Source organism: Mytilus galloprovincialis, chromosome 3, assembly GCF_965363235.1.
Source record: "Mytilus galloprovincialis chromosome 3, xbMytGall1.hap1.1, whole genome shotgun sequence".
Classification (NCBI taxonomy): Eukaryota; Metazoa; Mollusca; class Bivalvia; order Mytilida; family Mytilidae; genus Mytilus; species Mytilus galloprovincialis.
This window is the reverse complement of record NC_134840.1, coordinates 101,374,548-101,401,246: the sequence shown is the minus strand read 5'-3', so window position 1 is coordinate 101,401,246 and position 26,699 is coordinate 101,374,548. Positions and strand designations below refer to the sequence as shown.

The following is a 26,699-nucleotide window of genomic DNA, read 5'->3' as shown; positions in this document are numbered from 1 at the left end:
GTTACTTACTTCTACGACTAATGGCAGGATCAACTTCTACATTCTTCTCATATGGTGTTCCTCCATTTACATAAAGATCAAACGTCCTGAAACAGATGTATAAAAGTTGTGATGCACATGGCTTTGGCAATTGGGACTGAGGATAATGCTGTGCATAGCAAGTAAAGCAAAGAAGTAAATTGTGAACTACTTCAAAAAGTTGTTTGGCTGTTGCTGTGGAAAATGGGACAATCATAAACACAAACTGATACCTTCCAATTTTCTATCCACTCTCTGCTTTGAAATAAAATCCACTTTCTTACCCTTCTTGGCTCTGAATAATACTCCCCTTTCTTATCACCTCTAATCTCTAAAAATACCTTCCCCTTTCCTATCTTTCTCTGCCCTTATGCTCCCCTTTCTTATCCCTTCTCTGCTCGAAAATACTCTCCCCTATTCTATCTTATCTTGCTCCGAACAATCTCTTTGGTGGTCCCTTGTCTTTCCTGTCCCTTTTTCTTCTAAACTTGCATTACCTAACAATTTACTTGCTAAGTATCAGGCTTCCCCATCCCTCTGGTACGTTCATAACGATCAAATTACCAACCAAGCATCAGATTCCCATACTTACTTGTTCATGATCAGATCACAAATGGGTTCATACAGATCAAGTAAAACCCACCCATTATCCCCAAACTTACTTGTTAATTATCAGACCACTGGTAGGTTCATACAGATCAAGTACAACCCACCCATTATCCCCAAACTAACTTGTTAATTATCAGACCACCGGTAGGTTCATACAGATCAAGTAAAACCCACCCATTATCCCCAAACTTACTTGTTAATTATCAGACCACCGGTAGGTTCATACAGATCAAGTAAAACCCACCCATTATCTCCATACTTACTTGTTTATTATCAGACAACCGGTAGGTTCATACAAATCGAGTAAAACCCACCCATTATCTCCATACTTGTTTATTATCAGACCACCAGTGGGTTAATACAGATCAAGTAAAAACCACCCATTATCTCCATACTTGTTCATGATCAGACCACCGGTGGGTTCATACAGATCAAATTCCTCACCCATCATCCCTATACTTACTTGTTTATAATCAGACCACCAGTGGGTTCATAAAGATGAAGTTACCCACCCATTTTCCCCATATTTATTTGTTCATGGTCAGACCACTGGTGGGTTCATACAGATCAAATTCCTCACCCATCATCCCCATGCTTACTTGTTCATAATCAGACCTCCAGTGGGTTCATACAGATCAAGTAAAACCCACCCATTATCTCCGTACTTACTTGTTCATGATCAGACCACTGGTGGGTTCATACAGATCAAATTCCTCACCCATCATCCCCATACTTACTTGTTCATAATCAGACCTCCAGTGGGTTCATAAAGATCCAGGAAAACCCATCCACAACTACACTCTCCAGGCTCTTCAGTGCTCTGAAAAATAGGAAATAGTTAAAAGTTTTCAAAAGTTTATTGCTTATTGCTATATGCAACCAAATAAAAAAAAAAAAAATTAGTATATAACTTTCTTGTAAACTTTAAAGCAATTATTCCTTCTAGTGCTTATAATATCTACAGCAAAACCACATATTTGTAAATCCATTTTCTTCTGAGTAGTCAATTTCATCAGAATGTTACATTAGCCATTTAAAAAATCTTATACTATATGGATTCATTTATTTTTGTTAGGACCAATTCTCATTTGTCAAGCAATATTGTACTTTCATGGATACTTGAACTCATGGTTTGACAAATTCTACATAAAAAACCATAGGAATTTGCAATTTATGAAACATTTAAATAAACCCATGATTACATAGAAAAAAATAATCCATATGTACAAAACATTTAAGTATACTGTGGATTCATAATTAATCATTGGATTCCAATTTTTGTGGATCAATGGTTAAAAGTGAACCACAAATCTAAATGTCCAAGGAAGTACAAATTTTATTTAGGCTTGTGTGCAGACTTTGGCAAAACCATAAATTTATAAATATACATGCAAATACAATGTCTCCTCAATCCACAAATATTTGTACCATCTTAAATAAAAGAATCAACAGCACTGAGCAGTCAATATCAAAATAGTAAATCTCAAATAACTCTTAAATTATTATAATGTATCATGCTATATGACCTTACAGGCAAGGTCAACAATTTCAACAACTATTGCATTTTTTCTAAATAGCTACCTTAACAGTCTCCGGAGAAAAGCTAATTAAATTATTGTTTAATCTTTGATCGATTGTTTACTGGCTAAACATTCAGTGCTGATTATATAGAAGAGTGGCTCACACTTTCATACAGGTTCTTAAAATAATCTAACTCAAATACAGATCTTGTTTCCCAACCTTGCAATGTCATCTTCTACTTTCTGTTCTGAAGATTATTAGGTCAACCAATTAAATTTCTGCTTCCAAATTTTGAAAGCGTACATGGTGACAACAAACTTGAGTATCCCTAAGTGTTCATAACAGGAAGTAAAAGAGAGCATTTAGAATGAACACATGTTTTTAATCAGATCATTCATAAACATTGTTCACTTACATATCATAACACATCATTTTTAAACTGTTAATTTTATTTACAAGCAACTACATTAGTTAAAAACAATGTCACAATGGGTGGAATACAAAGGGTACATACAATACTATTCCTATCATTAGCAACCTTTGTTTTCCATACATAAAACTATCTATGGATTTATAATAATTTATGGGATACCAATTTTTCATTGATTTTGTGGATATAGGTGAACCACAAAGGAGTAGGTCCGGTAAGGACCGATTTTGGCGTAACTTTCAGGTTCATCTGACGAAAGATTTTGACCACTTTTTAAACACTTAAGTGTCTATTTTATTTCAATTAATTAGTTTATGTGAAAGATTTCAACAAATTTAGTCATTAAAAACGATCCGATTCAAGCTCAAATATGAAAATCTACCTAATATGCTGAAAAATGTCATTTTTCAGATGGTTTTTGGTGAAAATGAAAGTGGCCACATCTGTGTTCATCCTCAACCTTTATATATGTTATGTATTATCATAAAATACAACTTACATTTCAATATTAAGGATGAACACGAATGCGGCCACTTTCGTTTTACACGAAAACCGTCTAAAATTTAACTAAAATGCTAGAATTATGAGGATTACAGTAATTTAGCATGACTTAATGGTGCTAGTACCGGATATATGTGCATTGTATTGTCAAAAACAGCCCATATTTATGTAGCAGAAGCATTCTACTGTCCAAAAAATAACTAAAGGTTTATATTTTAACAATTTGGTAAAACTGCTTTATTTTGGGGCCAAAAAGGGGTCTTACTGAACCTACTCCTTTCAAAATTCAAAGATGCATAGTTTTTTATCAGTCTTCAAACCAGATTTTAGCAAAATCATGAAATCAAAATCCACAAATACTGGTTTTCCTCAATCTACCAAAATTTGTAGCCACAAAGAAAAAAATACACAGTCTCAGAAAATGAACTGCCAAAGATATTTTTCCTCACAATCATAAATATGTGCTACAATTCAACCACAAGGGCTTGGAGAAACTAAGTATATTTTTTTCATTTTAATATGTTATAATTTGAATATAATGATCTTTTATATATTTTTTTTTTCTTTAAGAGAGCTGTTGCCTAGCAATGCTAAAATATAAACAAATCTCTTACTTAACTTTGACATGCAGCAGGTATAATGTTAAGTAAGCAATAAATAATTTAGCATACAGTGGATTATAATTTGTACTTTAAATCGAACAGTTTTGTGAATTACTTTAAATGTAATACAAATAACAATAAATCTTTAAAAGGGATATTACTTTGTGAATTTACAAGTGATACAATATTGGTGCAATCCCAGTGTTCAAGGTATGACTTAAGTGAATTAAACTTCAAGGGATGATATAAAAGTGTAAAATGGCACATTCATTTCCAATTCATCATGAGAAATCACAGTGTTCTAAGGGAACTTTTGTGAATCAAATCTCAATGAAATTGATGATTGATGATATGTGTAGAATGCCACATTCATATCCAATATCGTGCGCATCACACTGTGGGTTAATATTTTCAATTGCAATCTTCAACAACAAAACAACTACTACTACCTTTCTTGATGTTGTCATCTTCAAAGTTAAAATAATAAACTAAATTATGCAGACATTTTTACAAGCAAAGGGATACAATAATTGGTGGAGGTGAATAAAAACATTTTAGTGTTGCCATAACAACTAAGTTAGTGATACAGTGATTTGAACTATTGCAAAAACTATATCTGATTATACATATCGAATAAATGCATTATGTTATTTTTAAACATTTTTTTTTTTTAATTTTCTTGACAGATATGAATTTTAAAATGTGGACCTTACTGAAAAAATAACTGCAGTATTAGATTTTGGGAAGGCAAAGTTAGTTTTTTTTACCCCTCAAAAACCAATAAGTCTGCAAATAAAAAGAAAGAGTTTACTTCTATACCCCATAAAGTGTAAGAAAAATTTGGTATGGATGCATTTGAATGTTGTTTGCAAAAAAGAATAGCTGAGGAATTTGAGGTTCCATTGTCCAGATTGTCATATTTCCCAATCAATACACAAGTGGCTTTATTAAAATTAAAAAAAATAAATGGTAAAATACATAAAGAAAGTGTTTTTAATAAAAAAAAAAGATTTTACATGAAATTATCAATATAAATCAGGGATTATTCATAACAAGTGAATATTTTGAATCAAAGGAAACTATATGAACCTCAGCATTTGTTTCTAAGAAACCATTAATAATGTACAAAGCAGTCATAATGATCCTAAAAGTTTAATACTTCAGTGTCCCATAAATCTCAATATTGCAGTTATTTCAGAACATTCCCAAATTGAAATAGCAAAATCTATAAAAATAGTGCTTCTTAATAAAACATTTGACATTTTTTTTTGCATTTCTTTAAAGCTATTCAAACCTACAAACATATATTAAATAATTAGAAGATCTTGTTCATACTTTATCTACTGAAGTTCTATTTTTGCTATAGTCCATTTATTATGATACTCACTTTAGATTCGATGTCCGTTGACTGTTATTATCAAAGTAACATGTTATATTATATACATGTATTATCATAGCCGAGCCAGAAAGCAGCATCATGCTGACTTGTATACTAACTTTATAAGTACATTTATATATATGAAGTTAGTGCTTACAAAACATATACTGTCCTTTGAAGAAAACTGAGGACAACATTTATTGATATAAATAATAAATACCTACTAATTGTTTCAATTTGAGTAGGAATGAGTTGTTAAGAATAAAAAGCTATGTTTACTTTCAAAGTAAAAGCTTATAAATATCTTACATTAAAATATATTTAGCAATGCGAAGTGGGTTAACTCTTATAGTGGATTTTTTCATATATGTTACAACAACCCCACACTGGATTCATTTTGATGTTAAATGATAAATTTTATATACTTAAATAATTTAATTGCTAAAAGCATGAAAAAAATTATATGATTACCGGTAAATCAGAATTTGAACTTTGAGTGCAGTGTAGTGATCATTTGGTCTGGTTATATAAAACATAAATGGCAAAATAAAAAAACTAGAGGTTTTGAACACTATCCTGCTATTCCAACTAAAAATACTGACGTGTACTTTAAAATGGAAACTGTTATATGTACATTACAAACCATGTATGTACAAATTGAATCTAGATACTATTAAAAGAAGGTTTTTAGAATATTGATAAAGAATACTTACATTTCTAACAAATGTAAATCCGAGTTCAAATAATATTCCTGTCAAAAAAAGAAGAGAGAATGTTACACTTTATTCAAATAATATTGTAATATTGTAATTGCTCAAGGTAAAATATTTAACACAAAGGGCAAACTCATGGTAACATCAATATAGATACAAGCCCCTATGAATCCCTATGAATTCTTATTCTTTTATAACCCTGATTGAAATAAAAAATGCTGCTTTAAGGTTTTTTATTTCCCATTTCAGTAGCTTAAGCATTCTAATTGCAATTTAGAAATTTATACACGAAACTGAGTGATTATAATTTCTTAAAAAATTAAAATTACTTTCTGAGAAAATAAGCCAACTGATAAAAGAGATTAATAATTATACAGTAAATTTGTAAATTTTTTAGCGTATTTAAAACTGGGACTGTTGAACAATTGACAGAAATGTGAGATTTATTATTGCCATTGAAGGTGGTACCTAACACCTTTACTAAAATTAATTTGGCTCGTTTAATTTTCTTAAAATTTTGATAAAGTATTTACTTTGAACCTTTGACAAAAATATAAAAATTTCAAAAAATTTGAACTGACTGTTTAATCAGAAAAAATACACTGGTTATATAGCAGTTTGGCAAAAACTTGTTTTGATCACTGAGAAGCTTTATATTCTTTTGAGAACACAACGTCATTAAAACGTTCTGCTGATTTTACAGAGTTGTCTCCCTGTAGTGTTAGGTACCACCTTAAGGAAATGCTGCTTATAAATACTGCTAAAAAAAATAAAAGTAAGTTTTCATTTCTGCAAAACCTATCCTGATTCCCTGTTACCTTTTCACAACAGTTTTTACAGTTATTGAAAATGTTTGGAACAGAAACTTTGAAGGAGAAATTGCAAATTAATTAAGGTTTTATGTCTTCAGACACTTGTCTCAAAACAATATATATTTCCTTTTTTTTTTCGATGGAACTTTTGACTAATAATTTATGACCTACTGACCTATTTTTTCTGGAAGTTGATTGGTTCTGACAAATATTTCAGCATGTTGTAAAGGATCCATTACATCTGATATCTGTAAAATATAAAAAAGTGTGATAAATATGTTAATTTTTTATATATGGTATACAAAATATATACTAACCTGTATAGTATACAAATATAGCCTTTGTATGAGGTCGATACAAGGATATATTGACCTGAAAGAAGTATATTGACTGAGGACGAAGTCCGAGGTCGATATACTTCTTTGGGTCGATATATCCTGTATTGTCCTCATACAAAGGCTATATTTGATATATTATAAATTTCCGACCATGTTTGTATCAAAATCGTCATTTAGGTTTGTTGGAACTTTATAGATATTACATTGTCCCCTTGACAATAACAACATATTAGTTGTTATTTTTTTGGACATCTTATGTATTTGAAGATTTTTTTTTCGTCAAATAATTGATCACAGATATCATTTGTTTCAAAACGTTAAACAATATCCTGAAATTTATTACATGACGTCACAAAGTATATCGGTTTTTAGATATTCTAAAAATAACCGTGCAATATGCTTTTTGCCGGTCAATATGCTTTTTGCTATACGCCGTTTTCTCTCTACCTTCGAAATATAGTTTAACATGTGGCTATCCCTAATCGAATCAAATTTGTTAAAATATACGAATTAATAATATTATATAGTACTATCTATGATAGATATATAGATTCTACCACAACATAGAATGTAATACAATATTTTTCCACTCAAGACAATTAAATTTAAAAAAACGTGAGGCTCGTATTACATGAGATTCGGTGGAGGAATCTGTTTCTCTAATGATTTTTAAACAATATGCAGGCAAACTTATTCCTTCTGTCAAATTATTTGCAAAAAGATATGCTCTTTTATGTTACATCATCAGACATGGTCGACTTTTTTCATGCCATCACAATAGGAAATTCAGAGGAAAGCAAGAAAATTCAATATAATAATCGAATTTTGACCAATGAAGAACTAAGATCAAACGAACCACAAGTTGATTAATAAACATTTCAAGAAAAGGATTAATCATGTAAGAGTTAGAGAAATAAATGTATAATGTATTTCTAATGATTTGTTTAACAGTATTCTCAGAACCTGCATAGGCGGATTTAGGGGGGGGGGGGGGGGGCCAGGGTGCCCTGGCCCCCCCTTTTGGGGAAAAAATTTGGTTGCTTATATAGGGAATTACTGAAGCGTGACTGGAGCGGGCCCCCTCTTAGGTCAGTCAGTGGGCCCCCACTTATGAAAATTTCTGGATCCGCCACTGACCTGCAATTGTAAAATGAAGAGGTGAATGGACTTAATTTAAGAAGCAAACAACCTTAGAATTTGTCTTACTTTTGTAGTAAATGACCAGGTCTTTTCTTCTTTGTCCACAGAATGTACTTTTACTACATGAATATTACTTAATACCTGAAAAAAGAAAATAATAAGATCAGCATTAAACTCAACACAAATCAACACAAACACATTTACAAATCATTTTTTAGTTCTGTGTTTTATTCAGTGATTTTCAGACTTGCAACTGCAAAACATTTCACCGTGAAAAGTTTAACTGTATTGGTAAAACAAATATTTTGTGATTTTTAATGTTAAACTTTTTTAATTCAGCATTCTGTTATCATATTTTTGCGAACTGTAAAAGCATCATGCTATGTGTGGCTCAAGAATATTGAAGATCTTCAATATTGAATACCAAGTTATCAGTCACAAAGGTATGAATACTATAAATGTAGAAATCATTGCAGTATGCAAATAATGTTCAACAAATTCATAAGAAGAGTAAATATGCTAAACTGTATCTCCTGCATGACTGATCCTGGTTAATTCTATGTTCCATGTCTTTAAGATAAAGTTACACCGCATATTACCCTTTTTTTTTATTTGCAAAGCCACTCAATCTGTTACAACTTACATTCTGTCCATCAAACAAGCAAACTCTGACGTATCTTGACTTCACAGTAATAGCTGAAATGATAAACATAGTCAGTTAGTTACCCATAATCCTCAAAGTCTACAGTGCTTTGGATTTGATTTTGATTTAACATATTTTTAATGCCACTTTTAAGCATCGCTTTTGGGCTATTTTGTTGCGACTAGTTTTTATTGTTTGAGGAAGCCAGAGTGCCCAGAGAAAACTTCTGACCTTCCATTGGAAAACTGACAATTCTAGTCAATTAAGGTTGGAGTCGGTGCACCTGTGTTTTGGATGCTGACCAATGAGACAAATATTCACCAGAGACCATTATTCACTTTCTGCTGTTTTCAAAATCTTCATTTTTTTTTTAACTTTGTGGCCAATAAACCTTTAAATCAGGGCTATAAATATGAGAAAACTCTTGATTTAAATGCATTTGCTTAAGAAATTTCTAGACAATTTTTAGAGAAATAAGAAGAAGATTCTGATATTCTGTGTATTTTATTCTTTAAGTAGAAAATATGACAATTTGTCCAAGAGAAACTTCATCTAAAGAACCAAGTGTGCTGTCCCATTCTTTAAAAAAAATCAAATACTGATGTATATATTACTGTAGAAGTTTAATCTTCAATGTATAAAAAAGACTGTACTACCTTTTGAAGGTGTAGGAATCTGCCTACAACTTGTTATCGTTATAACTCTGTCAAATTTACTGTTTCTTGGCATTATCTGTAAAGAAAAATATATCTATGCAATAAAAAAAGATGTGGTACTATTGCCTATGAGAAAACTTTCTGCAGGAGACAAATTCACACTGAAATTAACAACTATAGGTCAACATACGGCCTTCAACAATTAGTTAAACACATATTGCATAGTCAGTTATGATATTCGTCTTGTTACTGGTAATTAGCAAAAACATTTTGTAGAGCTTTATCTTTTTTACAAATAAAGATATAGAAAAGACAAGAGTGCACACGCTGAAATGTCTCGCCTTCTTTACTAATTATTGATATTATGTTGATAGTCCTAAGTATAAAGCTTTATTAAAAACTGTCACATAAACTTAGCATTAACCAAGAAAACTAAACAAAGACCAATGAACCATGAAAATGAGGTCAAGGTCAGATGAACCATGCCAGACAGACATGCACAGCTAACAATGATTCCATACAACAAATATAGTTGACCTATTACTTATAGTTTAAGAAAAATAGACCAAAACACAAAAACTTAACACTGACCAATGATCCGTGAAAATGAGGTCGAGGTCAAATAAAACCTGCGGGACTGACATATAGATCATAAAATATTTCTATACACCAAGTTCAGATGACATCTGCCCGCTAGACATGTACATCTTACAATCATTCCATACAACAAATATAGTAGATATATTGCATAAAGTATGAGAAAAACAGACCAAAACACAAAAACTTAACTATAACCACTGAACCATGAAAATGAGGTCAAGGTCAGATGACACCTGCCAGTTGGACATGTACACCTTACAGTCCTTCCATACACCAAATATACTAGACCTATTGCTTATAGTATCTGAGATATGGACTTGACCACCAAAACTTAACCTTGTTCACTGATCCATGAAATGAGGTCGAGGTCAAGTGAAAACTGTCTGACGGGCATGAGGACCTTGCAAGGTACGCACATAAAAAATATAATTATCCTTTTACTTATAATAAGAGAGAATTCAACATTACAAAAAATCTGAACTTTTTTTTCACGTGGTCACTGAACCATGAAAATGAGGTCAAGGACATTTGACATGTGACTGACGAAAACTTCGTAACATGAGGCATCTATATACAAAGTATGAAGCATCCAGGTCTTCCACCCTCTAAAATATAAAGCTTTTAAAAAGTTAGCTAACGCCGCCGCCGGATCACTATCCCTATGTCAAGCTTTCTGCAACAAAAGTTGGAGGCTCGACAAAAAATTAAAATAAGTATAAATAAACTGTTATCACAGAGATATGTCTTGCTGGTTTGTAACTTTGATAATGCAAATGTTGAAATATAAAACAGCAACACTTTAACATGTAAATTTAGCAAATATTCATAGTCAATGGACTATGACTGAAGGTACATGGCTAAACAATCTTCATGGAAATGAGATGTGCCAATGCTAATACAACTACCAAATACCATTGACTTATCATATTAAAAGTAGTTCTCTTTAAACAAACTTAAACAAAACTAATACATGTAAACTTAGCAAAATTTCAAAGTCAATAAACCATAACTGAGGGGAAGGGTAAAAATATTTCCATGGTAATGGGATGTGCCAATGCTAATACAACTGCATACAAAGTATCATTGACCAAACACTACTGGTTCCCCATAAACTGACCTAATCACAAACTAATACATTAAAACTAAGCAAAAATTTCAAAGTCAATAGACCATGAATGAGGGGGCAGGGCCAAATAATCTCCATGGAAATGAGATGTGCCAATACATATACAACTGCATACCAAATATCATTAACCTACGACTAGTGGTTCCCCATACACTGACCTAATCACAAACTAATACATGAAAACTAAGCAAAAGTTTCAGTCAATAGACCATAACCGAGGGGGCGTGGTCAAATAATCTCCAAGGTAATGAGATGTGCTAATACTTATACAACTGCATACTAAATATCTTGAACCTACGACTAGTGGTTCTCCATACACTGACCTAACCACAAACTAATACATTAAAACTAAGCAAAAGTTTCAAAGTCAATAGACCATAACTGAGGGGGTTGGGTCAAATAATCTCAAGGTAATGAGATGTGCCAATACTTATACAACTGCATAACAAATACCTTTGACTTACAACTAGTGGTTCCCCATACACTGACCTAATCACAAACTAATACATGAAAACTAAGCAAAAGTTTCAAAGTCAATAGACCATAACTGAGGGCACAGGGTCAAATAATCTCCATGGTAATGAGATGTGCTAATACTTATACAACTGCATACCAAATATCTTAAATCTACGACTATTAATGTAATTACCTGAGATTTTTGAGGATCATAGAATAGATCTCTGTAGAACAAGTTAGATTTACTAAGTTTAGGTGCCAAGTAATTCTTCATTCTGTAAGTATCATCTGTAACAAATAAATAAAAGATACTTCAATATTTATATATTAAATTGTGGTCATTATGAACGAAAACAAAGATGTCCTTTACAACCATCATACAGTGGTAACAGTGCAACCTGCCTAATCTGACACCTGAGTATTCCAACATCCTGCTTTAACCCACACATTTTCATGGTCTCAAAATATGCCTATCCTTACAAAGAAACTGACTACTGGTATTCCGACACCCTGCTTAATTTTTTTCTAGTCCCCCCAATGTGTCTGAAAACACAGCTTACATTGTACAAAAATGTACTATATACCTTTACACAATCTAAAAGTAACCCCTTCAGAACTGGATAGTTCAAAGGTTAAAAATGTATCTACTTGTTACATGTTCTGAAATATAAGCTTCCTCATGACATAAATGCAAGGTTTGCTATGTACAAGTTTTACTGTACTTCAAAGTAAAACTTGTATCTTTCAATTTACATTATAGTGTTAGAAGCATATGCAAGTCATTTACCTTTAACTATAGATGAAAGTAAAACACTATGTTTTTGAAAAAAAAAGTTTAAATCAAAGGTCAATTGTTTAATCATACAATATTAAATATCAAACAAAAAAGGAAGATAACTCTTTAACAACCTGTTAAGTACAAAAAAAGTGAAAAATAGTTAATAAATAGATATCCACATTACCTCTGACAGATAAAGGTTTTAGTGTAGAAGGTCTAAATCCTGAAGGCATTGCTCCTAAAGCATGAAGTACATCTGTGGCACTCGTCTGAAATAGCAAATTACTTATATGTTAAATACATCGATTTCCTGTAATCAGGAGACGTATTTTTAGGTTGTCTAAGTCTCTATAGTATACAGTTCTAAACTAATATTTGTAGTTAAGTTAATTAACATCCTAACTATATATAGTTATTTGATTTAGTATAGATACAATATAAAATGTATAATCCCAATGTTCAGTTAATATTATACAGTTAAACCTACTATAAACAAATATCACCTCTACGAAGAGAAAACCCTGTCTTGTCTGGATACCTTCTATGTACCACTTTAGTTATACATGTGCATTTTGAAACTAAATTAAAACGCCCCCTCTTACAAGGTCAATTTAATCTGGACCTCAGGATGACCTGTATTTTAAGTAAAAAAAAGTGGATGCAAACAGGGTATAGGCGTTTTCAACTGTTCCTGCATTGTCCTTGACTTTCACTTTTTTTGGAATATTTAGAATTGACTATGAATAAAGTACCACACGTGACATGAATGCTAATAACTTGACTTTGTAAGGTTTTTAGGTATATGTTTATGGGTAAACTTTTATTTCAGGCATTTTTTTATTTTTCTTGTTACAGTGATTTTTTTTAATCTATAACCAAGAAAAAAAATATATTAATATATATAACAAAACTGTGAGAAAATTTTACATCAAGTTCCCAAGTATCATGCACACAATGAAAAAAGAAGTTAAAAGTAAAATTGTATAACAAAAACCAATGGCAATATGCCAACATTGTTTACCATCAGCCTGAGGTTCATATGAGTATACTGAAATTTAATATCATAATATCATTATATTAATATCAAAGCAAAATAGGGTTAAGTGCAAGAAAAAGATAAGATGCACAATAATATTGTAAAAAGTAAGCATTCATTCAGATATAAACAGTCCTGAAATACTTTTCCTTATTCTTATAAGCTGTTTTCACTCTTATCGTAGACATTAATCATTTAACCCTTTCCTTAGTTTTTGCTTATGTCTAGATAGCCAAAGAATAATTAAAATAACTTGTGGGTGTTAAATTTAACCATATCGGCATTTAGTGTAGTGGCTTTACAAATTTACCTGATATTTTTAGTTATTACCCCTAAGGAATATGATTTATAAATTCAATATCCATCTGTAAACTGATTATCTATATACACCCTTCCATTCCTAGTTTTCATACAAACTATTTCTCAGACTGATAATTTGAAAAGATCTCATGCTGAAATATCTTAAATTGTTATACTCATATGTGTGGTAAAAGTCAACTTTGTATTGCTCAATCACATCTTTTGAAAGATTCATAACAATTTACAATGTTCACGTCAAAAATGATATAATTTATAATTAGAAAGTGAAAGTGATGTGATTTAGGGTCTTTATCATTGTGATAGAAAATCAGGATAAAGGATGATTGTGATAGAACTCCATGACAATTGTGACAACTCAAGGACGATTTTGACAGAACTCCAGGACAATAGTGATAGAAATCCATGACAATTGTGAAAAAAATCCAGGACAATTGTGACAGAAATGGCAGACTGTGTCCAGTGACATTATAGACAATCCCTCACCTCATCTTTTAAGTCCTAATAAAACATCACAAATTTAGGATTACATACATGCATGAAATAATAAATAAACAGCTGCAACATATGATTAAAACGCAGATAGCCCCAAAAAAGGCTAAAATATAGTCAATATTAAAGAAAAAAGAAATTCAAAGCAGACAATATAAATTTTTTTTTAAATTCTTGTTAGTTAAGTTAGAATATTTTAAAACAATAACATCATTACAAAATTCTTTGTTTGCTGTTGTCCTTTTATTTCTTGAAAAAATGCATCGTATATTTGAAGATTGTCAGTTTGGAAACACACAGATTATGCTTAAGCCTTTTTTTGTTTGTTAAAAAAAATGAAATTTACAATGTTGTTTTCGTACATTAATTTCATTAAGAGATGACGGGTGCAGCAAACAACAATTTTTCTTCATTATTAGTTTTTTAATTCAAAATTTGTTAAATTATATAATATGATCCACTCAAAAAGAGAGATATCTATCCCCCTGAAAGATATTGTTAGTTTAAAAAAGAATGGACTCAGAAGTCCTCTTAGTGTATTAAGAAATTATTTTAACAGAGATCTGAAGGAAAACAAAGTTAATTAAATATGAGAGAACACTCATTTATACTCACTTTTTTATCTCTAAATGTCTTTATCATTTACAAATACATTTATTGTGAATATTGATTAATTTAAACACTTCACACAAAACACATTAAGATGTACAACCAAACTCACAAAACTGTTAAAGGCTGTTCCAGAAAATACTATGCCCACCGTATGTAAAGCATTTTTTTTTAATTTATGTGGTGGTTGTATTTGAAATACAAAAATGCAAAGGGAGTGTTGTTATAATTTATTTTAATTCTTTGGGTGGTGGCAGTTAAAAAATTGTGTCGTCCATTGGGGGACATAGCATTTTCTGGAACAGCCTTACAATGAGCAACTGATTGTGTAATTTAATTTTATTTACTAAATGATATGAGCAAATCAGCCCTTATACAGATGAATCAGCATGTGCAATACTGAAAACGTTCCAATGTCAATATAATCAACCGTTAATATTGGTCTTCTAATAGGGCCAATACAGGAAAAAAACAGGGCTAATACATTATGTATGACAAGTTTATTTTTAATGAATATAAGGGCTATCAGTCATAAAAATATTGAGTACTATTATATCTTGGATTTGCTGTTTCAAGTACAAATTTTGAGATCTGATTATATTTCTTGTCAGAGACAATTTAATTAATGACAATTAAGCATAAATGTATACCAGGAAACATATTTTAACTCTCATAAATAATCATTTTACAAGAGATGTTTTCAAGAAAATTTGTTTTATGAAAAGAGGGGTTACATTTTCCTGACAGAAAAAGATTAATTGAGCATCAGTGTTCCCATGAAATTATTAAGCTGTCTCAACCAAAAATCTGTGGCTTGAGTATTTTGTTTTTATGATGTTGCGTTATTGTTATCAGTTGAGACCAAGTTTCATTATAAGATCCTTAAAATTTAACGCTAAGTTGAATATGTTTATATACTTAAAATATACTGTTTTTTCATACATCACATTTACAAAGATTTTCTATTTAAAAAAAAAGAAAATCATTGAATTTATCCAAATCTTTAAAAATATAATGCTTTTAAATAACATGTGATCAATGTTTCAGTGTTAATTGTTAAACACAGTCACGATGGTTAAACTTTGTGTCATTAAAACCCAAATGTTAATTCAGAAATTTATCTAGCTAAGAAGATCTTATAGACATGTACCAGTGTATCCTACAGAAATTCTCAGTATAATATATATATATCTAACAAATCTAAACAATTACCAAAAAGGACGTGCATAGTTTACTCTCTAAGTCATTACAATTGAAAAAAAACAAACTAAAACCACAAAATACTGAAGTCAAACCAAATGTCAATACACAGAAGTGATGAATTTGTTATAACAGGACTAATGCATCATACTGATTCTTGGGTGGACTTTTTTTTGTCATCCAAAATTTACATTTAAAAAAAAAATCGGTAATGTGTTTGTAATAGGTAGTTTTTCCAATACTGTTTAAAGCATTCATTAGAAATAAATAAAGCTGTGTTTATAAAAGGCTTACAATAAATTTATAAAACTGGTTGGCATAAACTTACCACTGATTTTTTCAGAGTTATGTCAGTTAATCTAAGTCTACTTTCTTAAACTTAATTCAAATAAAGATAAGAGATGAATTTTGACTTCCTTATCACAAAAAAATTAAGACTGCAGCAATCCTGTTCTAACGTTTTTCAATCTTTCCAAAACATTGTACCACTGAAAATTTAATCACATGGCGTCCATTGAATTAAACATACCTCATTGACAGCTTTCTTGATACTACCCCAATGCTTTTTACCACTGAAATCAGGAACAAAAATACATGCAACATTGAGATTATATTAGAAAAGGGAATATTGAAAATTCAGAAATTATTGTAATGATCTTAATATTGCTAGTATTGTAATGTCTTAGGTTTTGTTAAAATACAAAAGGTTCGTCTGTAGGAATCAAAATCAAAACTTCCTAATGAAATGGAAAATGAAAATGAAATTAACCATAGTGCTATGTTTCAAAGGCCCAATTGTGAACCCTTCCATTAAATATTTATAGATGTTTGAATGAAAATATTTCACTGTATTTGACTGAGATACATGTATTAAAAATTTTAGCATTCATTAATTAAAATATTCAGAAAAAGACCAACTGTTCATCTCATCCTCCTTAACTCATGAACAAAATATTGCAAAAATTATATGATTACCTTCTAGTAGTCTCCCCTCCCTCCTGGTCTCCTGTTTCTTCTTCCTCCTCCTCTTCCTCCTCATCTGTAATATAAATTATTATAATGAAACATGCACAATGTATAACTAGTGGTATTTGTCAGAATATCAACATTAATAATAAAGTTACTTTCCCCTCACTCTCACCTATCCTCTTCATGCCCGTCTGCCTTTTACTGACTGTTAATAAAAGTATTCTTTGGAATCAAGAATTAGCAAATCAAGTGTTTAGTGGAGAGTAAATGTAAAACTAAGGTACTGTTTGATTTATTGTACTTGGTTAGTGATTATACTCATGATTATATTAACAGCAATAACTCTGTACATAAACAAAGATTAATATTTTCAACAAGGATTTTAATTTTCCTAGAATTTAGAGTTTCTTCTTACCTATGAAAATAATTTGTATAGGTTCAAAAAGATCTCATTTGTGATAAATTGATTTATATTGGTATAATTCAACTTCAACAGCCTTTTCATATTTTGATGGCTGCATTATTAAAATATAAAAATAAATCATATTAATAAGATCTAAAAAGAGTCAAAAGAATGTTAAAGGGAAATAATTCACAATTTCAAATTGCATGTTTTGAACATTTTCAGCTAAAATTTCTAATGATTTTAGTACAAAACAGCAGTTCATTAACATTATTTACACTGAAAATACTTCAAATTAGCCCCCATCTGGATGATTTGAATAAGGATTTTCAAAATGTAAACTCCATTATTTTTGTTGGCATAGTTCTTTCACTTTGTGTTATTTCCCTTTTAGCTAAGAAGTATGTATTGCATAACACTTATTCATAATCTGTTTTACATACCATCATCTTTCTGTAAATCTTTGTACTTGTTATATTCCTGCAATCAAATGTAAAATGCTTAGAAATGGAGATAAAATTATTGTCTATGTCTGAACCATATCATTAAACAAGATAATATAAAAACAAGAATGTGTCCATAGTACACGGATGCCCCACTCCCACCATCATTTTCTATGTTCAGTGGACCGTGAAATTGGGGTCAACTTTAATTTGGAATTTAGATTAGAAAGATCATATCATTGGGAACATGTGTATTAAGTTTCAAGTTGATGTAACTTTAACTTCATCAAAAACTACCTCGACCAAAAACTTTAACCGGACGGACGAACGGAGACACAGACCAGAAAACATAATGCCCCTCTACTATCGTAGGTGGGGCATAAAAAGTGAAAATATTTCATCTGCTTTATGAATTATAAATTAATCTTATGTTCAGCGTTTTTTTTTTATCTGTGCATCACTGATGAGCCTTTTGTACATCAATGCTAAGATGAGTCTGGCTTGGAAAATTTTAATCATGTTGATGATAAGTTTATTGCTTACTTGTAAAAATGTAGAGGGCACCACTCCTCTATCTCCATTTTCATTCTCTGCTTCCCACCAACCATCTTCCCTGTAAGACAATAAAGTTAAGATGAACATGGATGTCTGTTCTTGTAAAACAATACTAATGTGGATTCATTATTATTTGTCAGAAACCATTTTTTATGGTTTTCATGGGTACAGGGGGACCACAAATTTAAAAAATTTAAAAATTACTATTTTAGAATGTTTGCAGTCTTTGGCAAACCATGATATCAGATATCAATGAAAAAGGTTAGTTTTCCTTAATCTATAAAATATTAGTACCCACAAAAATAAATGAATCCATTGTATATCTTAGCTCTTTGACTACTGCTTTTAAAATGTCTATTTGAGTTTGAATGCAATGATGCAGTATTTCAACTTATTTCCTTAGTTTCAACTTCATCCAAAATGAAGTTTGGAATGATCAGAACAAGCAACAAATTATGCAACACCATTTCTGAATTAGTTTATCGGAAATGACAGCATTTAGTATTTGTGTATATCCTGGGCACCATTGAAGAATTGATTAAATAATAAAAGCAGATAACATCTTACCAGGAAATTAATTGTGTTTTATATCATGCCATTTGTAAAATGTTGAAAATTATTTATAATAACAGTTTTATCTTCCTTAATTTGTGCAAACATTTGGTTTGAAAATGTACAAAAAGACATCAATATATCAAAATAGAATTCTCAGTTAAACATATTTAGTGCTATAGAAAAATCAATATAAAATACAAAGAGTGCACACACTGAAATGTCTCGCCTTCTATATTAATCATTGATATTATGTTGATAGTCCTATAAAGCTTAGCTTTATTACAACTGTCACATAAACTTAACATTAACCAAGATAACTAAACAAAGACCAATGAACCTTGAAAATGAGGTCAAGGTCAGATGAACCAAGCCAGGCAGACATGTACAGCTAACAATGCTTCTATACAACATATATAGTTGACCCATTACTTATAGTTTAAGAAAAAAAGACCAAAACACAAAAATTTAACACTGTGCAATGAACCGTGAAAATGAGGTCACGGTCAAATAAAACCTGCGCAACTGACATAAACATCATAAAATATTTCCATACACCAAATATAGTTGACCTATGGCATACAGTATTAGAAAAAAAGACCGAAACTCAAAAACTTAACTTTGACCACTGAACCATGAAAATGAGGTCAAGGTCACATGACATCTACCCGCTAGACATGTACACCTTACAATCATTCCATACAACAAATATAGTAGACCTATTGCATATAGTATGAGAAAAATAGACCAAAACACAAAAATTTAACTATAACCACTGAACCATGAAAATGAGGTCAAGGTCAGATGACACCTGCCAGTTGGACATGTACACCTTACAGTCCTTCCATACACCGAATATACTAGCCCTATTTCTTATAGTATCTGAGATATGGACTTGACCACCTAAAACTTAACCTTGTTCACTGATCCATGAAATGAGGTCGAGGTCAAGTGAAACAGACATGAGGACCTTGCAAGGTACGCACATATTAAATATAATTATCCTATTACTTATAATAAGAGAGAATTCAACATTACAAAAAATTTGAACTTTTTTTTCAAGTGGTCACTGAACCATGAAAATGAGGTCAAGGACATTGGACATGTGACTGACGGAAACTTCATAACATGAAGCATCTATATACAAAGTATGAAGCATCAAGGTCTTCCACCTTCTAAAATATAGAGCTTTTAAGAGCTAACACCGCCGCCGCCGCCGGATCACTATCCCTATGTCGAGATTTCTACAACAAAAGTTGCAGGCTCGACAAAAATATAAAATGTGAAAAATATATTCTAAATACTGAATGGGAGATAACTCTGAGAGGAGAGTGACCACCTACCTTGTCTGAACAATAGTTAATACATCTCCAACTTTAAATGGTAAATCTCCAGGTTGGTCTCCTGCATATTCACACACAGCTTCAAACATTCGTCCCTAAAAAAATTAAATAAAAAAGCTTAAAAATTAATACAATTTTAATGAATATTGAAATTTGGCCTAAAATTTAAAAAAAACCCATGTAAAAATCAATTTGAAGTGGTCTAGACTATCATATACATAAGAGAAAATTTATTATCATTTTGCTATTTTTTGAAGGCTGTACAGTGACCTATAGTTGCTTACATCTCAGACATTTCGCATATGGTGTATATTTATCTTATTGGTAATCTTTCCACATCTTTAGATCTTTATACCCTTAATATACAGTCATTATAGAACAAGTTGTTCTTTATCTTAAAAGATTTCGTCAAACCCCACCCAAATATCATTTTCAGTTCTGCCTTGGGATTCTACTATTGAAAAATAATTTGAAGTAATTATCTCATAAGAAAATGATAGTAAGTTACTTCTATAATTCATAACATGCAACTCACTCCCGTGGTAACTTCAAGTGTATCTTCTGCTGCATCTTTTTTCTTTTTCTTTTTTCCCTTCTTTTCTGTTTCCTCCTCCTCTTCTTCTTCTTCATCTTCCTCCGTTTCCTCGTCTCCCTCTTCCTCATCTTCGTCTTCTTCTTCATCATCATCGTCTTCTTCTTCCTCATCGGCTTCTTTCTCTTCTTTCTGCATTTTCTCTTTCTTTGTTTCTGTAGGTTTCTTACTGAATTTACAAAATATTTTCATTTTTTAAAATTAAATAAAGCCTGTGAATTATTGGATACTTTTCTCAAATAAATTAATGGTGACTTCGATGGTACGTATCTATGTTGAAACTGTAAATCAGATATTTTTTTTATTTGTGACGTCAAATTTATAAAATTGTGATGTCAAATTTTACAGAAACTTGTGTGATTTTAAGTAATGGCAGACAAATTTGCATACAAGTGTAAATACATCTTTACTTACTGATCTGTTGCTTCGTCTTCCTCTGTTTCATATTCATCTTCATCTGTTTCATATTCATCCTCATCCTCCTCATCATCATCATCTTTTCTTTCTATTTTTAATTTCTCTACTGGTTTACCCTTTCCTAAAAGATAAGTTTTAAAATTCAATTTGATTTGCAAACCATTTTTTTTTTTAAAGAAAATCATGTTTTTAATTTTATTTCCTAACAAGCATTGTGAGCTTTCCTGTTCATGGTTTGTGGTTCTGTCTGTGTATCTACACTCAAAATAATTCTGTACACCATGATATAACAAAGAATGTTAAAAGTAGCTGTAAACACCAACACAAAAAAATCTGTACACCATGATATAACAAAGAATGTTAAAAGTAGCTGTAAACACCAACACAAAAAAATCTGTACACCTTGATATAACAAAGAATGTTAAAAGTAGCTGTAAACACCAACAAAAAAATCTGTACACCTTGATATAACAAAGAATGTTAAAAGTAGCTGTAAACACCAACACAAAAAAATCTGTACACCTTGATATAACAAAGAATGTTAAAAGTAGCTGTAAACACCAACACAAAAAAATCTGTACACCTTGATATAACAAAGAATGTTAAAAGTAGCTGTAAACACCAACAAAAAAATCTGTACACCTTGATATAACAAAGAATGTTAAAAGTGGCTGTAAACACCAACAAAAAAATACAACAAATTTAATTCTTTTTATAACATCAGTACTTATTTTTAAATTCATCATTTCCCAACTTGCTGTCATTAGGTTGTTTTTCCTTCCATAATAAGCTTTCCTTCTTAGACAGGAATATCTGGTATTCCATTTTGAAAACCTTCACATATATGTTAGTCTTCTCTTTAATTTTGATACTCAATTCTCCATTTTCCTTACCTATCTCTTCATGTGTAGTTTCCTCATCTTCCTCCCCTTCTTCATCTTCTCCTTCTTCTTCATCTTCCCCTTCCTCTTCGTCTTCCCCTTCTTCTTCATCTTCCCCTTCTTCTTCATCCTCTTCTTCTTCTTCACCTTTTAATTCCCTACAAAATGCAGTAAAACCTATCTATACCATGCTTAAGCAAGAAACCTATTAAAATTTACCTTAATTACGAAGGATAGTTCTGAGTTAACCATGCAATATTGGCCACTGAACGTTTAGTTTTAAAATATTTCATTTACTCAAAGTGAATTTTATTGGACACAATGTGATATGTTCGGATTACCAGATGTAACTTCGTATTAAATAAATAGTTATTAAGGAGCATTCTAAGATAGTTCATCAGAATTTCTCTCGTTTTGTGTATAAAGGGCAGTTCAAGAGGAAATGGTGTACAGTCTCAATGACTTTTTTTTCAGATGATGTTATTTCATGCTATTTCAAAGCTTGTATTTAAGTTAAGTTAAATGCCATGAAGATTTGACAAAGGAATAGGTTCAATAAAGCCCTAAAATAGTCCCCTTTTTCAGCCTAAATTTCAAATTGAGATTTAATGACCAATATCACAATGATTAAAAGCTAATACAGTGACTTGATAGGAAATAAGTCTTTTTGTTAGAGATTAAGTTCCTGCGTTTTATGAATGACGTCACACATAGTACTCATTTTGATTTTGCATGAAAACAATGAAATAGGGTAAATTTCCATTGAATATTTGGACAGGAAACATAGAGTGCATATGTCGACATAAAAGATCTTTGACAATAATGTTTGTAATAACATATTACATGTCGGACTTGAATATTTAGGTTGTCGATGCCTGTGTTTTATGTTTCCAAATGTTAAATTTGGCTAAAATCCTGCTGATTTTTGTCAAAATCCCTTATATTCACCTAGCTGGGATGTAAAAATCAACGTTTTAGAATAAAACAGAAAATGTTTTATAAAACTTTCTTACATGTCTTTAAGTCAACTTAAAACATTTTTTTATCTTGAAGCATTGAACTTTATAATTGAGGCCAAATATGACCCTTACCAAACTTTCTCCGTTATTGATGTCTGAAACAATTGGACCATAAACACTGTCCTAATATGAACTGCAAAAAGGTTTATTTATCTGAAAAATGTAGTTTATTTATGAAGAAAAAAGAAACAAATATTTAAATAAGTTTTGCTCTTTTTATGTCTTTTGATCATAAAAAACGCTTCTATCAAAATTTTGTAGCTTTGATAAAGAGAAGATGACATGTAATGCTTTCCTTGGGAGAAGCTCAAATAAATAAATATATGTTCCTTAAGATAATCCCATACTGCCATTCACTTACTTGAGATAAGCGACACCTTTCTCATCTGGTAAAACTTTGTCCATTGCTGTTTGTAACTGTGTCTGTAAAAGTGAATTAAAGAAAATTTATGAAATTTCATAAACGTCTTCAGTTTTTTAATGGTTATGAAATATTTTGATGACATGTCATAACTATGAAATCCTTATATATTGAAAGTCAGTGTCTTTTTTGTACTATATATAGCCATATGATTTTTTCATGCAGAAATTCATATTTGTCTTTAAACATTGATTTCCCTAAAAATATAAATAATAAATATATTTCATAATTATTGTAAGAAACTGCAGGCATTTTTATACTGAATGAAAAAAACATCATTCAATTTTATAGAAAAAGTTTATCTTTGATACATGTTTCATTTAAACTTAGCTTTAAATGAAAAAAAATTGTAAGGGTTCCGCAAAACCCAATGTCTTGCCTACTTTTGTTATAAATCGCAGACTCAACAAAAATAAGGAAAAAAATCAATAAAGATATTCCTCTTGATACTATCTTTTGATTGAAAGAAGCTTCTGTCCATGTTTGGTAAAAATCCAGTACTTTATGAATCTAATAAATGTTTTAAAAACTTTAACAGCAGACTGTATGTAATGTTAACTGGAAGAAAAACTAAGTCCATATATATTAAAGTGAAATACAGATAAACAGGTACAAAATTTTAACAAAACTTCCTTCTAGATACTAGCTTTTTATCATTAACAAGCTTCTGTCCAAGTTTGGTAAAAATCCAGGATAGTATAAGATAGCTATTAAAATTTTAAAAACTTTAACCACAGAGTGAATGTTATGTTTCCCAGCAGTCCAGTTATAAGTAAAATACAGAAAATGGAATTTTATTTTTACAAAATTTACTCCTGGATACTAAATGTATCTTATAATCATAAACATGCTTCTGTCAAAGTTTTTTTTTTTAGAAATTCAGGATAGTTTAAGAAAGTTATTAAAATTTCAAAAAAATTTAACCACGTAGTGAATATTTGTGGACGCCGTCGCCCCTGCCGACGGAATGTAGGATCGCTATGTCTCCCAGGCGCGAAAAAAAAGAGAAATTCAAATGTGTGCAACACTATTAACCTAAGACTGTAATGTACCTCTTTTTATTCTAAATCAAATTATGTTTGCCTGTTGCCTACCTGCCATGTTGTAATTCTGTTTACTTCTGTTGTTTTCTTCTTTTCAAAATCTTTTATTTTGCTTGGCTCATTCTCCTACAAAAAAGCAGTAAAGTTATTTCTAGAGAAGCCAAAATCACATCAACAATATGATAACAATAACATTGTACCGGTAATACCAAAATAAAAGAGATTGATTGTTTCTTGTTTGACGATCCGTGGCAATTTTAAACAATGTTTAATGAACAGCATTCCAATGCCCCCTTCTCAATCAAATACATTATTTGTTCAAGAGCAATAACATCAACTAGTTTTGCTCTTTAAAACTTTTTCATTGAAATCTGACAGTTTGTATGATGTTGATGGAACCCATACATAATCCCAGCTACTAGTTACAACAGGGGACAGTTTTATACAATGATATTTTTTCACTTCTTGTACGGTAATAAATATTCTTTGCCTATTGGTTTAAGAGAAGAAAGTAATAAACTGGCCAATCAAGTTACCTCTGAAAGTTCATTGGCCTGCTTCAGTAAATCATCAACTTGAGCTTTGAGATCATAACACCTGAAAAAAGGAAATGAATTGATACATTTTACAACAATTAAACATTTCATTAATTGTTAGCATGTGACTCAAATACCCAATTTTTTCTTGCAATTTAATCAAACATTCTTTTAAGGAATTTTGTAAGCATGTACATAAAAGTAATTTAATTTTCTTAATACAATGAATGTCTGATATTCTAGCTCAACTAACCGGTCCGAGACCACAATTATTTCGTAGTGCATTTCTTTAAGACAATACTGAAAATTCAAAAAATCCCACCTGTGCTTTCTCAATAAAATTTTTACAGTGTGTTGTACTACTTTTGGGACATATAAAATCAAATTAATAGAAAACTTCATCGGCTCTAACTCAAAATATGGACAATTTTATGTTAAGGGGGCCTTGAAATCTTTTGACAGCTTCCAAAGTACTAATTATTAACCTTTTTCAACTGGACCAAATCACTACTTTACCTTAAAATTCATGACCCAAATTTTTAGACAGTGTCATTTTATCCCTCGACTTGCTATTGCCGGAGGGATAAAACATGGAGAAATACATTTGGAAAGGGTATAAAAAAAATTGGCAAGTAACACACTGTCCACACTAGGGACTATATTCGTGGACAACGAAAATCAAGGGACAACAATTGTGGTATTGGACTATAAGGACATTCCTATAATATGTCAATTAACAATAGGCTATTTTCCAATTCCCGTAATTGACCCTATAATTAGAGATCCCTCTTTCAGTTGCCTCCCTTATGAGGGACATTAATTTTCAGTTGTAATGGAGAGCGAGCAGAACGAGCAAATTTGCCTGTGCGTATTAATGTGAGTAATCTTTAAGGTTTTCAAATCTTATAATTACATTAATGTGTTTTTAATCTAAATACTTTTGACATCAAAAATTATTTTTATAAAAAAATAGTTAAACCGCCGATACATCACTTTCAATTCATCATAGTTTGTATTCGCAAAAGCCAATTTTGTCCGGTATAGAACCAGTCTACGATTGACAAAGGGAAGTAATTTGTTTAAAAAGTGTGTAATAACAGAATCAAATCAGAAATTGGCAAATGGACTATTGCATAATGTTTTTAATTACAAACCCTTTAAAAAAGCCTTTTAGTTTTTCTTCATCTGTCTTTATTTTTTTGTCGTTTGCTGCTTTAGTACTATCCTTTGCTTGTTTGTCAACCTAAAAATACATAATTGAGTACACTGGTATATACAACAAATAATAATTTAATTTTGTAAATTTCACAATAGAAACACAAAGGATTAGAACATGAATAGCAAAAAATAACTCAAAATGCAAAGGAACAGTGCCCTGAAGTGGGAAATAGAATTTAATGGAAATGTTTAAAGCTTGAGCAGACCTCTTTAACCCTTTCACCGATTGCTGCCCAGACAGAAGCTACTCTGAGACGATGGCTTCCCTGGCTACTATTACTGAAGTGGGAGATCTTCATAATAAATGTCAATAAAAACTTGTTTGTAGTTA

At 30.9% G+C, this 26,699-nt stretch overlaps 1 protein-coding gene across 7 annotated transcripts in view; it reads right to left on the bottom strand.

Moving 5' to 3' along the window:
• LOC143069560 (nephrocystin-1-like) overlaps positions 1 to 26,699 on the bottom strand; it is a 42,932-nt gene that overhangs the window by 14,352 nt on the left and 1,881 nt on the right. Inside the window, exons 2-25 of one of the 7 annotated variants that reach the window (XM_076244251.1) lie at positions 26,305 to 26,393; positions 25,151 to 25,211; positions 24,666 to 24,740; positions 23,512 to 23,573; positions 22,144 to 22,289; positions 21,248 to 21,371; positions 20,777 to 21,002; positions 20,242 to 20,336; positions 18,335 to 18,404; positions 17,792 to 17,828; positions 16,952 to 17,015; positions 16,506 to 16,548; positions 14,783 to 14,800; positions 12,506 to 12,590; positions 11,737 to 11,831; positions 9,362 to 9,437; positions 8,706 to 8,758; positions 8,129 to 8,203; positions 6,760 to 6,832; positions 5,773 to 5,810; positions 5,069 to 5,089; positions 4,131 to 4,148; positions 1,365 to 1,447; positions 10 to 86 (exon numbers count right to left, since the gene is read on the bottom strand). In XM_076244251.1, the coding sequence (XP_076100366.1) occupies positions 10 to 86; positions 1,365 to 1,447; positions 4,131 to 4,148; positions 5,069 to 5,089; positions 5,773 to 5,810; positions 6,760 to 6,832; positions 8,129 to 8,203; positions 8,706 to 8,758; positions 9,362 to 9,437; positions 11,737 to 11,831; positions 12,506 to 12,590; positions 14,783 to 14,800; positions 16,506 to 16,548; positions 16,952 to 17,015; positions 17,792 to 17,828; positions 18,335 to 18,404; positions 20,242 to 20,336; positions 20,777 to 21,002; positions 21,248 to 21,371; positions 22,144 to 22,289; positions 23,512 to 23,573; positions 24,666 to 24,740; positions 25,151 to 25,211; positions 26,305 to 26,393 (1,804 nt within the window). Of the gene's footprint in view, positions 1 to 9; positions 87 to 1,364; positions 1,448 to 4,130; positions 4,149 to 5,068; positions 5,090 to 5,772; positions 5,811 to 6,759; positions 6,833 to 8,128; positions 8,204 to 8,705; positions 8,759 to 9,361; positions 9,438 to 11,736; positions 11,832 to 12,505; positions 12,591 to 13,342; positions 13,370 to 14,161; positions 14,177 to 14,782; positions 14,801 to 16,505; positions 16,549 to 16,951; positions 17,016 to 17,791; positions 17,829 to 18,334; positions 18,405 to 20,241; positions 20,337 to 20,776; positions 21,003 to 21,247; positions 21,372 to 22,143; positions 22,290 to 23,511; positions 23,574 to 24,665; positions 24,741 to 25,150; positions 25,212 to 26,304; positions 26,394 to 26,699 lie in introns of all 7 variants that reach the window. The other 6 variants (XM_076244252.1, XM_076244250.1, XM_076244253.1 and 3 more) reach the window with 6 other exon arrangements.